Here is a 14928-nt window from a genome sequence, read left to right as displayed (position 1 = left end):
AATTTCCCTGAGCTATTATTCTTAAGCAATGTGAAGTAGGACTAAAAAGCTATACTAAAGATTGGTGACAATCTTTAATCCATTCTTGTAGCAAAGACACTTAATCTCTTCATCTTTGTTTTGAGTTAAAATATGAGTGTGAATACCAATCTGTGAAAGATACATTCACCCTCTGACCACAAACACTATGTTACAGCAGCTATGTAATTTAAGTAATAAAGTGGAGTGAGGAAGAGAATAACATTTTTGACTCTTGGGAGAAAAAAAACGGTAGAGACAATTTCCTAGAGAGTAGACTAATATATTACTTAATTACTTTCTTAATTACTTTCTCTCTTTTTCCTCTTCTGAATCATTTCCCTTAGACTAGAAAGATTTCTCAGATTCCATTATTCTTAAAAATATGAAATACTGGGAAGCTTTCCCTCCTATGTCTTCTTTCTTGCCTTCCCTTTTTTTTTAATTTAAAAAATGTTTATATTTACTTTGCTCCCCCAAATCAGATGTCATTGGTTTCCCTTTAATAAAAAATACAAAAATAGACGATCCTTTCTTGTTGCTTACCTTTCATTCATTTTTAACTCTCTTCTATAATCTAATTTTCCTCACTTTCCTTACTTGATACTGCCCTCTTGAACATCATTCATTTCCTTCATCAACACTTGAAAGACTCTTTCCTCAGGCCTCCAGCCTCTTATCTGATCACCTCCCTAGGCCCAGCAGCTATCCCCTCTGAGGCCCAGGGGGCTCCCCTGGAAGCTTTTCCTGAAAATTTACTGCCCGATGGGAATGTTGCCTGTATGCAGATGACTTGTAAATATGAAAAGGTTAAGACTTATATATCTACTTAATTTTTCCCCTAGAGTCAGAATACAAGTCGGGAGCTACCATGAAAGGAAGAAAAGTGAAAGCTTTACCCAACTTACTAGCTAATTTTAACAGATCTCTCTAGGATGACTTCCAAGTAAAAGTGCCTCCTAGCACTTTCCAGCGAATAGTTGAGACAGGGGCAGGCTCTGAAGACACATATCCTGGGTTCAAATCACACTTTATTAACTGTGTAATATTACAAATACTTAACATCTCTAAATGTCAGTTTTTATTTGTATGAAATATACATAACAGCACCCATCTCATGAGTTTGTTGTGAAAGTCATACGAAGAAATAAAAGTAAAATGCTGAGTTAACAAAGTACCTAAGAAATAATAAGCAATAAATAAGTTTTAGTTATCGTTAACTATAACCTAAAAATGCAATCATCAAAAATGGTTATTTTTTAGATATATAATATTTCTTTCTTTTTTTTTAATTGCATTTTAGGTTTTGGGGTACATGTGAAGAACATGCAAGATTTCTTAATGGCAAAAATGGCTGAGATAAATGTTCCTCAGCATACTATATTAGTTCTGAGGACTTTTGAAAAGTAAGTTTGGTTATTTTCCATTTCATCCCATGAAACAGGGAAAGTACACAAAGTGTTATTCAACACTAGTAGTTACTTTTATAAATGGATGATTCATGCTAATTAAACTTGCAACCCAGGAGAATAAAATTAGCTTGTTTCAACATTTCCTTTTGTTTAGTAATTACAATTCAAGGTTATGTTAGATGCCACATTACTATAATTTTGCCCAAGAGACAAACACTGCACATCCCACGTTTTTAAAAACAGGCACTGCTGATATAAATCCAGGTGCTTGCTGAATAAGGGCCTTGAAAACCGCGTAAGCAATTCTTACCCATCTTGTGCTCAAGTGTCACTTACTTCTTACATATTACAACTAGGAGGGAAAGTACTGAGATCATTTTAGCTTGTTATAGATTCACCAGATTTGCAGGAGGATGAGAATTTAAAAATAGAAGCCAAACGTGGCTGGAGTTTATCTCAGATGCTTATGTTCAAGTAGCAATCTGTTCATCCATGATGACAGTATCTGTTCATGCATGATGACAGCACGCTTGCCACAGAATAATATAAATTTTCATAAACCCACTCAGAATTCCATTACTTTGCAAATTGGCAGACCACTGATATACAGACACCTCACATTCTGATCCATTTGGTTTCTCAAAGCTGTCTCTTGGTAGAGTTTTCTTTGTTGTTTTTCATAACAGAGGGGAGAGGAGATACCATTGATTTTTGTATTACTCACGTGCCAGCGCTGAGCCACTTATTTAAGTTAGATCTCTGAGAATCTGCACATTTTTTCTACAGTAGATCTCCATTTTATAGAGTGGAGACCTGGAGCTCAGCAGGGTAAATAAAATTCCAGAGAGAACAGCATATCTAGGCTTTTGTGGAGCTTGAGATTTACATTCTTCTTCTTCTTTTTTTTAAATGTCATATTATGCATACAAAGTTAGGTTTCAGGCCCTAGAAAGGGTCAGCATAAACAAGGGCCTCTGAGACACCAGACTGGGGATCTGCTTGACTGACCACACCAAGCTGCAGAGACGAAAGGAATTTGATGAATAGATATATTAATTGTAGAATAAAAACCATTCATCTTTAGAAATTCCTGGCTAGAATTCAGTTGCTAGGTTAAAAAAAATATTTATTTTTGTTTAATAAATCAGGGTAAAAGAGCAGGACGAGGAGCAGGTGTGGAGGTTGAGCTAGCAATGTCTAACACAGGTCCAGGCAGTTCTGAGTTAGATGTCTGAGTATACAAAATGCCGAAAAATTCTGAGTTCTGTATTGTACAATTCTTAGGAAAGGTTTGCCCCTTTGGTAGCAATGTGAAGTAGGAAAGTTTAGATTACATTAATCTGTGATGCCTTTTGAATACAATCTGTATGAATGTGGCAATCTCTTTTCTAAACGCTAAGCCAATTTTTCTTAAGTCAGTTCTCTACTATTAGCAAAATACCTGATACTGACTGAACACATTCTCAATTATTTGGTATACCGAGAAAACATCTTTTGTCTAAAACTTATTTTGCCAGAATAGGCAATGTCTTTATTTTACCAAAGCACATCTAAATAATTTCAGAATTCAGAATAAGGAGATTCTTATCACGACCATTTCAGCATGAGGTTCTGATAAGAACTACAGAAGTCATATTTACCTTTTTTCAAAGTTTTACAAAATTATTTTTCATATTAAGAATTTCATGAAAATCTCTGATGTAGAATATATCTTTAAAATGATGAGTTTTATCGCTTTCCAAAATACATGTGAATGGAGCTGTGGTGTATGGCTGCCCAGGCTGTGCACTGCCCAACTCCAAGAGACTCTCTTAACATAGATCACAAAGTGAGGAGTGCTACTTGGAATAGGACAGTGTAGAAGCCTGCCAAAAGATAATACTGATTCAAAAGAATGGTTGCTACCTATGCCATAAAATAAGGACATGATTTAAAAAATGAAGGTGGCATATCACAGAGATACAGGTGCCAGCCTATACCACCCAAATGTCACAGAGATACAGGTGCCAGCCTATACCCAAACATACGATTATTTGAAAGAAATAAGGACAGCAATATATCATAATACACTGAATGGCATAAGAATCTACAAATCCATGCTAATAATAACAGGTAAGTAAAAATATAAATAGAAGAGAAAGAAATGCTTTTCCTTAGAGAATGACAGCTAACAAATACAAGAAGGAATGATGGAGTTAAGTTAGAAAAGCACTGTTTTGCCACCTTCATAATAAAAATGGAATCAGACAGAAATCATTAATAGCTAACTTAATAGGGGAGTGATAGGGTGAGAAGATTTAGGGAAAGAGCAAGATAGTTACAGAGTCTAAAAGTACATCCTTTCAAACCTCTCAAATTTCCCAGTAGTCACAAAGTAAATGGTAATTATACAGCAGAGGAACTGGACAATACCTTAACCAAGTGATCAAAACTAAAATCACCAGTAAGGGGCAAAGGACATCCCTTGCCACTATCACAACACACAGCAGAGCAGCCAAGACTGCATAGCCTCATCCAATCACGAAGACACGGGGAAACCCGAACTGAGGGTTGTTTTAGAAAATAATTTGTCTGAATTATTTAAAAAATGTCTATATCATGAAACACAAAGATGGCTAAGGAACTTGTTCCAGATTAAAGGAGACTGAAGAGATACAAGAGCAAAATACAGTAGTGGTCCTAGACTGGATATTGTCCTGGAAGGGAAAAAATGCAGTAAGACATTAATGGGACAATCAACAAAACTGGAACGACAGTAGATTAAAGTATTAAATGTACTGAATTTGCTACCAGTGCTGTGGTTATATAAGAGGATATCCTTGTTCTTAGGAAATACACAGAAAAGTATTAGGGGGATGTATGCTGTCTACTCTCAAATAACTGAGAAAAAATAAATAGCATATTTGTGTATATTTGTATGTGCATTTGGTGGGGAGGGAGGAGGGTAACAATGATTAAAAAAACAAATGTGGCAAAATGATGCTAAAAATGGGTAAAACGGGAAATGGTGTAAGGGAGTAAACTATACGACTGCAACTTCAAAATAAAATTACAAAAGCAAACCAAAAAACAGCAGCCCAAATAACGTTGAGGGATGTCAGTATTCAACTAGCTTGCAAGAAGAGAAAAGTAATTCAGCTTGTAATGAGCAGTGCAGGAGAAAGTTAAATCCTTAGAAACATTTAGTTGCTAACATGATCATAATTACCACCATTAACATTTATGGAGGCTTACTAAGTAGTAGACACTCTGAAAGGTGTTTCTCTTTCAATCTTGACAATTACCCTAAGATAAAGGTACTATAATTATATTCACTTTATAGATGAGGAAACAAAGATTTAAAGAGGTTTAAGTAACTTGCCCAAAGTAATACAGATAGAAAATGGCAGAATGAGAAATCAAAGTAGGTCCTTTGATTACAAAGCTGGTGGGCTTTACAACTCTGGTAACTATTTATTAATTGTCCTAAAAAAAGTGAGATTCATCTCAACCTAGATGAAATTCTGAGAAATTGGTAAAATAAGGGAGACATAAATGATTTTGGGTCTCTACAATGTACTATATGCTCTCTTTCTTCCAAGAGTTGAAGCTGGTAATAAATAGATTCTTAGAGACAAAATATATCTACCATAACCTTGAAATGATCAATCATATCAAGACTCATGGGTCTCAATTTTATACTGTAATCAAACATACTCCTAGGCCAGTTATGATGGCTCACACCTGTAACCACAACATTTTGAAAGGCCAAGGCAGGTGGATTGCTTGAGACCTGGAGTTTGAGACCAACCTGGGCAACAAAGCGAGAACCAGTCTCTACAAAAAAATTTAAAAGTTGGCTGGGCATGGTGTCGCAAGCCTGTAGTGCCAGCTACTCAAGAGGCTGAGGTGGGAAGATCCCTTGAGTCCAGCAGTTCAGAGCTGCAGTGAGCCATGATCATACCACTACACCTCTCTGGCCTGGGTGACAGACTGAAAACTTATTCCAAAACAAACAAATAAACAACACTTATAAAAACACACGGTCTTATTTACCTGTGTATAAGATTTTTTTTAATCTACTAAATCACTAACTTTGTCTTTATAAACTTTGTAAAGCAAGTTTCTTGGTGCTATCTTGAGAGATAAAACCCAAAACAAAATGATCAACTGGAATATACTTGTATCTCAAAACTTCTACCTAAACTTCTTGTTGAAGAAATTCAGGAAGACAGCTTAGAACATTTAGACATTCATGACCAACCATTCATTCAATTTTGTTTAATGGCAAAAGATCTCATGAACTATTTGGTGCTATTTCAAGTTTTTCCTTCTTTAATGTATGTTCTCTCCCTTCTGTTGAATGACGTGATCTTAGTGCTCATATTTCCTCTGAGTATTGGCACCTCAATTTCATTTTTTTAAAATGTGTCATTTGCAACATCATCCATCATCTTCCTCATGGATCTAAAGTAAGCTGTTGAACAAGATCACATCTTTCTTCCCAAGGGAAGCTGGATGGCTGTTTCAAAAAGAAGTTCCAAACACCAGAATATTTACAAATATTTGTGCGTGTTTGGGGAAATCTTATCATCTCACATTGTGGATACTCATTCTAAAACAATGGGTTCCCAACAATGCTATGTATTTTAACCACAAGGGAGCTTTTAAAATTCTTATATCCAGCTAACACTCCAGACCAATTAACTTCTGGAGGTAGGACCTCTGCATCAGTCTTTTTAAAGGTCCGCAGGTGAATCCAGTATATAACCAAGTTTGAGATCCCTGAGTCAAACATCTATGGCCACAAAGAATTATCTTTTGAGTACAGATCCAAAGCCTTCAGGGTGTTTTTAGAATTGGTACAACTCGTTAAGGACTGTATAGTCCAACCGGTGCGTGCGTACACAGGAAAAGCTAATTGACTGAAGACTGAGGACGTGTGCTAAATGAACGGGACACATCAGGAGACCATGTGGGGCTGCAGAGGATGGCTGCATCCTCCTGATGCACTGATGAGCTGAGGGAGGCAACTCCAGCCAGCCAGAGACTGTGTAAATGGAAAAGTGTCTAGTATGTTCAGGAAACAGTGAGATGACTAACGTAGCTAGAGTGGGAGGTTCACTCTTCGGAGTAGAAAAGATCAGTTTGGAGTAGACTAGAACCAGCCTCTGGAAGGCATTCAACAACAAGTCAAAGGTTCTAGCGGCAGGATGCAGTGTCTAAAGGGGTTTTAGGAGGTGATAAAATGAGGGCATTCTTTTGGGAAGACTGATTTGACAGAGCTTTTCACAATGATTTTGGGGGAAGGACTAAAATGTAATTTCCTCACAGAAGAATACAGCAGATTAGGTAAAAGTATAGAGGATGAAGCAATGTAGCAATTTACCTTTCTTTTTAGTTTTCCACAAAGAAACCAGAATTTGGACTTGCTAAAAATAGCATGGATGTCACCAGTAGTAGGAACCACTCTGATGAGAGAATGGGTGGGGTAGGGGGTTTGTTTCATTCTCTGCCCCTATGAAAATTGCCCCATTTGCCTGAGTTACAATCTAAAAGATGTAATGCTTTCTACAGCTATACATTTCTCTCTTTTGCCATGAAAGCTACTCTTAGGGCTAGGAAATACAATTCTAGAGGACAGAAGTTTTAGGCCAGAGAAATTCTTTTTTTCTTATAATTTTTTTTTGAGTAAGAATTTTTGAGAAGCTAAGTAATCCCTGGGTCACATCAGCAATTGAAGACTCCCAGGAATCAAAAACGAATCCAAACTATTCATTCATTCATTACATATTCATCAAACAGATACTATTTGCTATGTCTAGACAGTGGGAATACAGCAAGGTCCCTTTTCCAAATAATAACTCTCTGGTCATTGTAAAGGGGTTACTTGAGAACACAATGGAAGTCTAGGGCTACAAAATTTAAGGTTAGGTGATTAAGGCATCCTGTACAAACTTGGTAAATATTGAACAATAATAGAGAAAAGGCTAAGATCTTTTATATAATGTACTATAACCACCAGAAAAAGCATATGGTAACATAAGTTTTCTTTTAATTGCATTTATAAGATATCACTATTTAAAGTTTATTTAAGCCATTAGATGTATCCCAAGCTTCTAAAACAGTACTGGCACACAGAATATACTCAATAAAAATCAGTTAAAGAGCATGCTGCACTGAGTCAAGTTCAAAGTGAGGTGAGAAGGCAGGTATTACCCTCATTTAACTAAATCAGTGAGGTCATCTCAGTTGCCTGTAATCTAAATGCCTACTTGAAAAGAGGGACATGTTCAGCCCCAGGTATATGAACTTCCAATCTAATACTTTTAAAACCTGACCACAATGTCATTTGTGACATGGCATCTTATGAAATCTTCACAAAGTCATTCACGAAACCAATGTTCAAGTTGTATACAGGGTTATTCAGAGACATGACCCCCTGAAGCTCTGAGATTGGCTACAGTATTAATTTTAATTCCAAGACAATAGAGGTGTTTTATTTGGAAAATTTCTATCTTATAAATACCTAATAAGAATCCCCACTTAACTACATACATTAATTAGAAATACTCGTGACAAAATGAACCTGAGCTTTCACTGATCGATAACCACACACAAATGTTGGATTCTCTAAATCATTCTACTTTCTAGTTTACAGACAATTCTTAGAGGAAAAGTTCAGCTATTCACATCCCCTTTCTCTCTCTGCCTTGTCCTGGCCCTTTTAGGAGTCTTACCTGCATAATGTACTGGAATCTCTATCTTTGGCCCAATGACATAGTGACCCTCCTCCAAGCTGTGGGCAGTGATGGTGGTCCACTGGCGGCAGGAATGAATCAGCAGGTAGTCATTTTCCCGCAGCCCTTCTATGCACTCTCCTAGGAAATACAATTTTATATGAGAAACTTAGAATTCATAATCTGCTTACTCCACACTTTGCAATAAAATTTCATTAGTTAAAAGCTAACTAATGCAGAAGTTGATAGTTCATCCCAAGATGAGATAAAGTTTACTTCTGAATTGTTTTTTTTTTTTAAAAAGGGGATTCCACACCAAGTTGACAACTGTACGTGAAGTCCATAAAAATGTCTCCCACTCATTTTCAAATAGATATTCAAATATCACATTATGCCTAAATGATTATATTTTAATGATAATAAAACATTATTAAGTGCCTAGGATACATTTAGCACTGCTTAGATGTTTTGCATATACTAGTTCATGTAATAAGATAACTTTAGGAGGTAGATAAAAGGTAATGGTCCTTCTTTATAGGTGAGAAAAATCAAAGTTGGAAATATTAAATAACATGTCTAAGCGCACAGATATAATAAACTGAAAAGTGAGGATTCAAAGCTAGGTAGATGGATTGCAAAGCTTATGCTTTAATCACTACAAGAAAGCTACAAAAATAAATAATAAACATCTCTGTTGAAAGAGTGCTTGGGGCCGGGTGCAGTGGTTCACGCCTGTAATCCCAGCACTTTGGGAGGCCGAGGTGGGTGGATCACAGGGTAAAGAGATCAAGACCATCCCAGTCAACATGGTGAAACCTCGTCCCTACTAAAAATACAAAAAATTAGCTGGGCACGGTGGAGCGTGCCTGTAATCCCGGCTACTCAGGAGGCTGAGGCAGAAGAATTGCCTGAACCCAGGAGGCAGAGGTTGCGGTGAGCCGAGATCGCGCCATTGCACTCCAGCCTGGGTAACAAGAGCGAAACTCCGTCTCAAAAAAAAAGAAAAAGAAAAAAAGAAAGAGTGCTTGGAATTAAATGCTCACACTTCCTTTAAAATTTTATGTTTGCCAATTTTCTCTGGCATCCTACCAAACTTCCCAATCAATTAAAAATAATGATTTATAGCATACAAATGAAATATCTTTTTATTTTAATATTTTCTGAAGTACCTTTTCAGCATTAGAACTGATGACAAACTATTTTAAAAGAGAAATCCATTCCCTGTAACTTAAAAGATGTTTTTGTAGATGTGAAATAATCCATCCCATTAATCCTAGTTTAGCAATTTTAAGTGCTCAATGAAAATATCTGAAAAGGCTAATTTTTTATACAGAAAACAGCCTTCCTTATTTTGACACTTACTATATTATAATAATTAAGTTATTAGTGATTTAATTCTGTTTTGAAAAGGCATTTGTAGATCTCTCAAAAATTCTTAAAAGTTTCAGTACTTTTTCAATAAAAAGAGGAGACTGTAATGATCAACTTGGCTATCCCAACCTAAACTATCTAATTTGTTTCCCAAACAATACAATCTTTAATACAGTCTTGGCCTAGCATGGTAGCTCACGCCTGTAATCCCAACACTTTGGAAGGCCCAGGTAGGAGGATTGCTTGAGCCCAGGAGGAGTTTGAGACATGCCTGGACAACATGGCCAAATCCCATCTCCAAAAAAAAAAAAAAAAAAATTAGCCAGGTGTGGTGGCATATAATCTGTAGTCCCAGCTACTCAGGAAGCTGAGGTAGGAGGATTGCTTGAGCCTGGGAGGTGGAGGCTACAGTGAGCTGAGATTGTGCCACTGCACCCCAGCCTGGGTAATAGAGCGACACCCCGTGTCAAAAAATAATAAAAAGATTAAAACAGTCTTAATGCATGAATAGTACAAAATACCTGCTATACCTGCTAGACGTGGTGCTATACACTTTGTATAGTACAAAATACAAAGAGTTAAAACTTTATAAAGGGACATGGAGAGAAAAGAAACAGATCTGCAAGTGGCGGTACATTAGCAGGAGGGAGAGAATCCAATTCATCAGGGGGTATTTTTCAAACCAGACTCTGCTGCCCATCACCTCCTGAGAGGATATGGCCTGGCTTTTTCGGAAAGACACTGCCTGGAAGCCAGTGGTACTCATGAGCCCTTTGTATCCCTCAACTGCTTTAGGGCAGGAAGGAAAAATCTAGAACTGCTGCTCCAATGGAGAAATCATGCAGCCCCCTGATGAGCAAATGCACAGTAGGCAGGAGTTACAAGCACCAGGTTTAGGGTTCCACAGACCTGGTCTCAGGCGATGTTCTCTACCCACCACCGTGTGTGTGGTCTTGGGCAGGAACCTCCTCTTTTCACCTGTGAGACAGTTATTAATACAACAGGCCCTGCTGCACAGAGTGGATGTGGAGACGCACAGAGACAGTGAATGGAAAGTGTGTGGCACCAGGTCTAGCACATAATAGCAGTGATCAGGACACATAAGCTACTGATTTCATGGTATGCTTTTTTCCCCCTAAAATGTAATCCTTATATAAATATTGTAATTTAAGTTATATTAACCTTCAACAAATTAGGAAATGACTTTCAGAGGAGTCGAGAAACTTGCCCAAAGCTGCACAGCTTACTTAGTAAGTGGCAGGAGCTAGCTTTGGGGTCTCCCTCCATTTCTCTCCTGCTCTTCCAATGCCACAATGTCCTTTACCTTGAAAACCACTGACATAATCCAAAGAACAGGGAGAAACTGACCTCTGGCTTCAAGTTTCATTCATTCACTCAACCAATATAACAAGCACTCTTCTGAGAACTCGGCACACACCAGTGAACAAACCCAAGATCAGTGCCCTAGGGCATTTACTATTCAACAGGGAGAAGACAGCCAATGCCAACAACAAAAATAAGTAATTAAATTACAAGTGAATTGGAAGGTGAGAGATGCTGTGGGAGGGGGGAAATAATGGGTAAGAGGATCAGGATTATATAGAACAGGAGACATTTCACATATTTAACTATTCCAACAAACATTCATTATGAAACTTTTTTTTTTTTTGAGACAGAGTCTCACTCTGTCACTCAGGCTGGAGTGCAATGGCAAGATCTCAGCTCATTGCAACCTCCGACTCCCAGGTTCAAGTGATTCTCCTGCCTCAGCCTCCCGAGTAGCTGGGATTACAGGCATGTGTCCCTACTTTCGGCTAATTTTTTGTATTTTTAGTAGAGACAGGGTTTCAGGATGGTCTTTATCTCCTTACCTTGTGATCTGCCTGCCTTGGCCGCCCAAAGTGCTGGGATTACAGGCGTGAGCCATTGCGCCTGGCTCAAACAAATAGGTTTTATCTTTTATGCACAAGGCAATGAGGGAGTAGGCAAAAATATAAGGAAGACTTGGTTCCTACATTCAAGAAGTCATTCTTGAGGGTGGGATGGGTTCATATGTAATTTTACGTAAGAGAGGCCATGATGAGTGCTATGCAAGAGGAATAAGAAATCTAAAGCAGAGATCGGGACTTCAGCAGAGGAGATCAAGAAAAACGTGGAAGGGCAAATACCGGATGTAGGTTGCTCTTTCTTGGAAGAATGAGTTGGGCTTAGATAAGAGAGGCTATGGGGAACCACTGAAGGGTTTTGGATGAGAAGATAGACAAAGCTCTGCTTTAGAAAAATTAATCTGGTGGTACTCTAAAAGATGGATTGGAGAAGAAAGAAACCAGAGCCACGGGGCATATGCAGAAAATCCAGACGTAGAACACACTGCCATTCAGGAAAAAAGAAAAATGTCATTTTCTGCAACTAAATTGTTGTATCATAAAAACTGTTTTAATTTTATTCCACAGTGGGCTCTAAAGAGGCAGCCAAGAAACAACTGCAGTCAAGTTAATCAAAATGAAAATTTAATGTTAAGTCCTACTGCTAGCTGGTGTAGTAAACACTCCAGCAAGAGGATTCAGAATGATTTTTAAAGTCATAAAGTAGTAAGAAACCAATGCCCATTTTGGAGCTTATGTCTTTTTTTTATTATAACTGAACTGTGTGCCTGCCTTAGGCAAAATAAGTTTCACAAAAATTGTCTAGAAATAAAACTTAATATAATCACTTAAAATATCCTAGGGTAGGCCACTAATAGAGACATTACACTAAATGAATTCATAAAGTAAACAACTTTTATGACATAATCATTCTGTTCCTTAACTACTACATATAACGTACTAAAATTTATATATTTAACTCCATGATGTAGCAATGAGAAGTCTAAAGGAATTACATGTTAAATTCCAAAATATGTGAATGCCATCCTGAAATTTCCCCACATTTAACATGCTTCTGGGATATGCTTGGATTTTACCTGCCCCATTCAACCCTGATCCTTTCAACATGAAGTCTTACCTAACCTGTTAAAATCATTTTTACCACTAGGATAACTAGAATCCATGAAACCTTCAAAGTCAGTCTGCTTAAAAAAAAAGATTCAATTTCAAAATAGAAAATAAATATTTATAAGCTGGACATGCGCAAATGGGTAACTCTCCTTTCTGCTCTTTTGGCTTCTGGGCCAATGGATCTCCTGAGCCACCTTTCTGATCTCTCCTTGCTATGTTCTCTCAGTGCTTTCTCCTTGACATTTGCCATAACTGTAGGAGTTATGGAGGTTCCACCCTTAGCCTGTTTACCCTGTTGCCTCTATAGTCTTACATATTTCTCAAGGACTCAATTGGTTGTCAACAACTCCCAAATCCTTGTTAATACCAGTTGCTAACTTTTACTCTGACTCCTATTCCAGACTTTATTTCCTACACATTTCTAACTAGATGTCCCCCTGCGCTTAATTAGGCATCATATATTCAATTAGCACACACTTATTGATAGCCAACTATGTTCTAGAACCTGGAAGTTTGATAATAAACCAAGCACCTGTGCTCGTGCAGCAGAATTTTTGGCTGGATTTTTAATCTTTTCTTTCTTTTTCTTTTCTTGAGACAGTCTTGCTCTGTTGCCCAGGGTGAAGTGCAGTGGTGTGATCTTGGCTCACTGCAACCTCCGCCTCCCAAGTTCAAGTGATTCTCAGTCTCCCAAGTAGCTGGGATTACAGGTGTGCACCACCACACCCAGCTAATTTTTGTATTTTTAGGTTTTGCCATGTTGGCCAAGCTGGTCTTGAGCTTGTGGCCTCAAGTGATCTGGCTGCCTTGGCCTCCCAAAGTGCTGAGATTCCAGGAGTAAGCCACTGTGCCTGGCCTCAATCTTTTCATTCTCCTAATTTATTTAAATATTGCTGTAGATGACATTTTAAAAAATGAAAATGTAGTACCACTCACATGCCTTCAATGGTTCCATTCATACAGAATGAGGCCCTGAGTCCAATACTCAAGGTCCCCATGATTTATTTCTAATAGTTTACCACCTTAGGTTGCCCGCTCCCACTCCCAACCTACAGAAAACCCAAAGGGACTATTCTTTGTTTACATATATGCTGTACCCTCACAGCCCTCTGCTCACTTCAATTTCCGAGCCTGGACCTTTATCTCATAACCCCTATTTACCCAGTTCCTTACCCTAACTCAAGTGCCACCTTTGTGAATGTCTTCCTGATCCTAATCTTTTTGTTTTTGTTTTTGTTTTGAGATAGGTTCAGATTCTCGCTCTGTCGCCCAGTCTGGAGTACAGTGGCCCAATCACAGCTCACTGTAGGATCAACCTCCCAGGCTCAAGTGATCCTCCTGCTGCAGCCTCCCAAAGTGCTAGGATTACAGGTGTGAACCACTGAGGCCAGCCCTGGTCCTAATCCTACTCATTTAAATTGCACTGATTTTATAGCTTTGCTTATAGTGTACACTGAATTTATAAATTTGTTTTGGAGCTATGAGTACATGGCTCTTAGATCAACTTTTTAATATTTATACATTAATATTTAAATGACAACATAGCAAAAATAATTTAACCTGTAGAAATTACAAGCATTTTTTTTCCCTTTTAAAACTGGTCTATACATTCATCAAATTTGAGAAACATGGTTGTAGGGGATAAGGAACTAAGATATGCAGGCCCATAACATGCTGTTAATCTTTATTTAGAATATTTCTCCCTGGACATCCAATCTTATTTTTTTAATGCTGATTAGTATTTTAGCTTTGTCCAAATTGTCATTACATTCATTACAGCTGAATGTATCTGAATTATTGCATAACTGTAGTGCCTTTATGAATTAAAGCGCCTTTGTGAATTACTTAGGATGGTTGTGAATCAATGTAAGTAGTTATGTAACATCTGTCACAGCAGAACCCAAATCTCTATTAAATGCTTTTTTTGTTTTTAAACATGAAGATGAAATACATTCAGATGACTAAATATAATGTGTTGATAATAAACTTGTTAGCTAAACTACTGATGAGTTTTCTCCTAAGGTTGGGATGAATCTAGAGAACAAAACAAACACACGCTCATGTTGGGTTTTTGGGTTTCTTTCTTGCCATTCTTACGTTGTACAAAACCAACCCTGGTTGACAGAACAAAGAAAAGGCAAGTATATGTGATTTTAGTTAATTTTATAAGTTGTGTCATGATTTTGGTGCTAGGATATTAAAGTGTTTTTTATTTTTCACATTTGTGTTTCTTTGTACTTAGAGTTATATTTCACATCAGAGTAACTGGCTCGGTCAACCATCTGAACCTGTATCCCCGCAGAAGCATGCATGTTTAATACTTTCAACTCCGAAATACCTAACTTTGCAAATATATAATCTTGTGTGACAGATTTTTCTTTCAGTGTATGTTTTTATTCCTCATTAGCCTGA

General features: G+C 37.5%; 1 protein-coding gene across 5 annotated transcripts in view; it reads right to left on the bottom strand.

Moving 5' to 3' along the window:
* Positions 1-14928, bottom strand: part of GAREM1 (GRB2 associated regulator of MAPK1 subtype 1) — a 209339-nt gene that overhangs the window by 127164 nt on the left and 67247 nt on the right. For all 5 annotated transcript variants that reach the window (XM_012447270.2, XM_012447271.2, XM_012447272.2 and 2 more), the window contains exon 2: positions 8150-8290. In XM_012447270.2, coding sequence (XP_012302693.1) covers positions 8150-8290 — 141 coding nt within the window. The remainder of the gene's footprint in view (positions 1-8149; positions 8291-14928) is intronic.

This window comes from Aotus nancymaae, unplaced genomic scaffold (genome assembly GCF_030222135.1).
Source record: "Aotus nancymaae isolate 86718 unplaced genomic scaffold, 86718_ANA_hifiasm-v0.15.2.pri h1tg000020l, whole genome shotgun sequence".
Lineage (NCBI taxonomy): Eukaryota > Metazoa > Chordata > Mammalia > Primates > Aotidae > Aotus > Aotus nancymaae.
The sequence above is the reverse complement of the archived record's forward strand: the minus strand, read 5'-3'. Positions and strand labels throughout refer to the sequence as shown.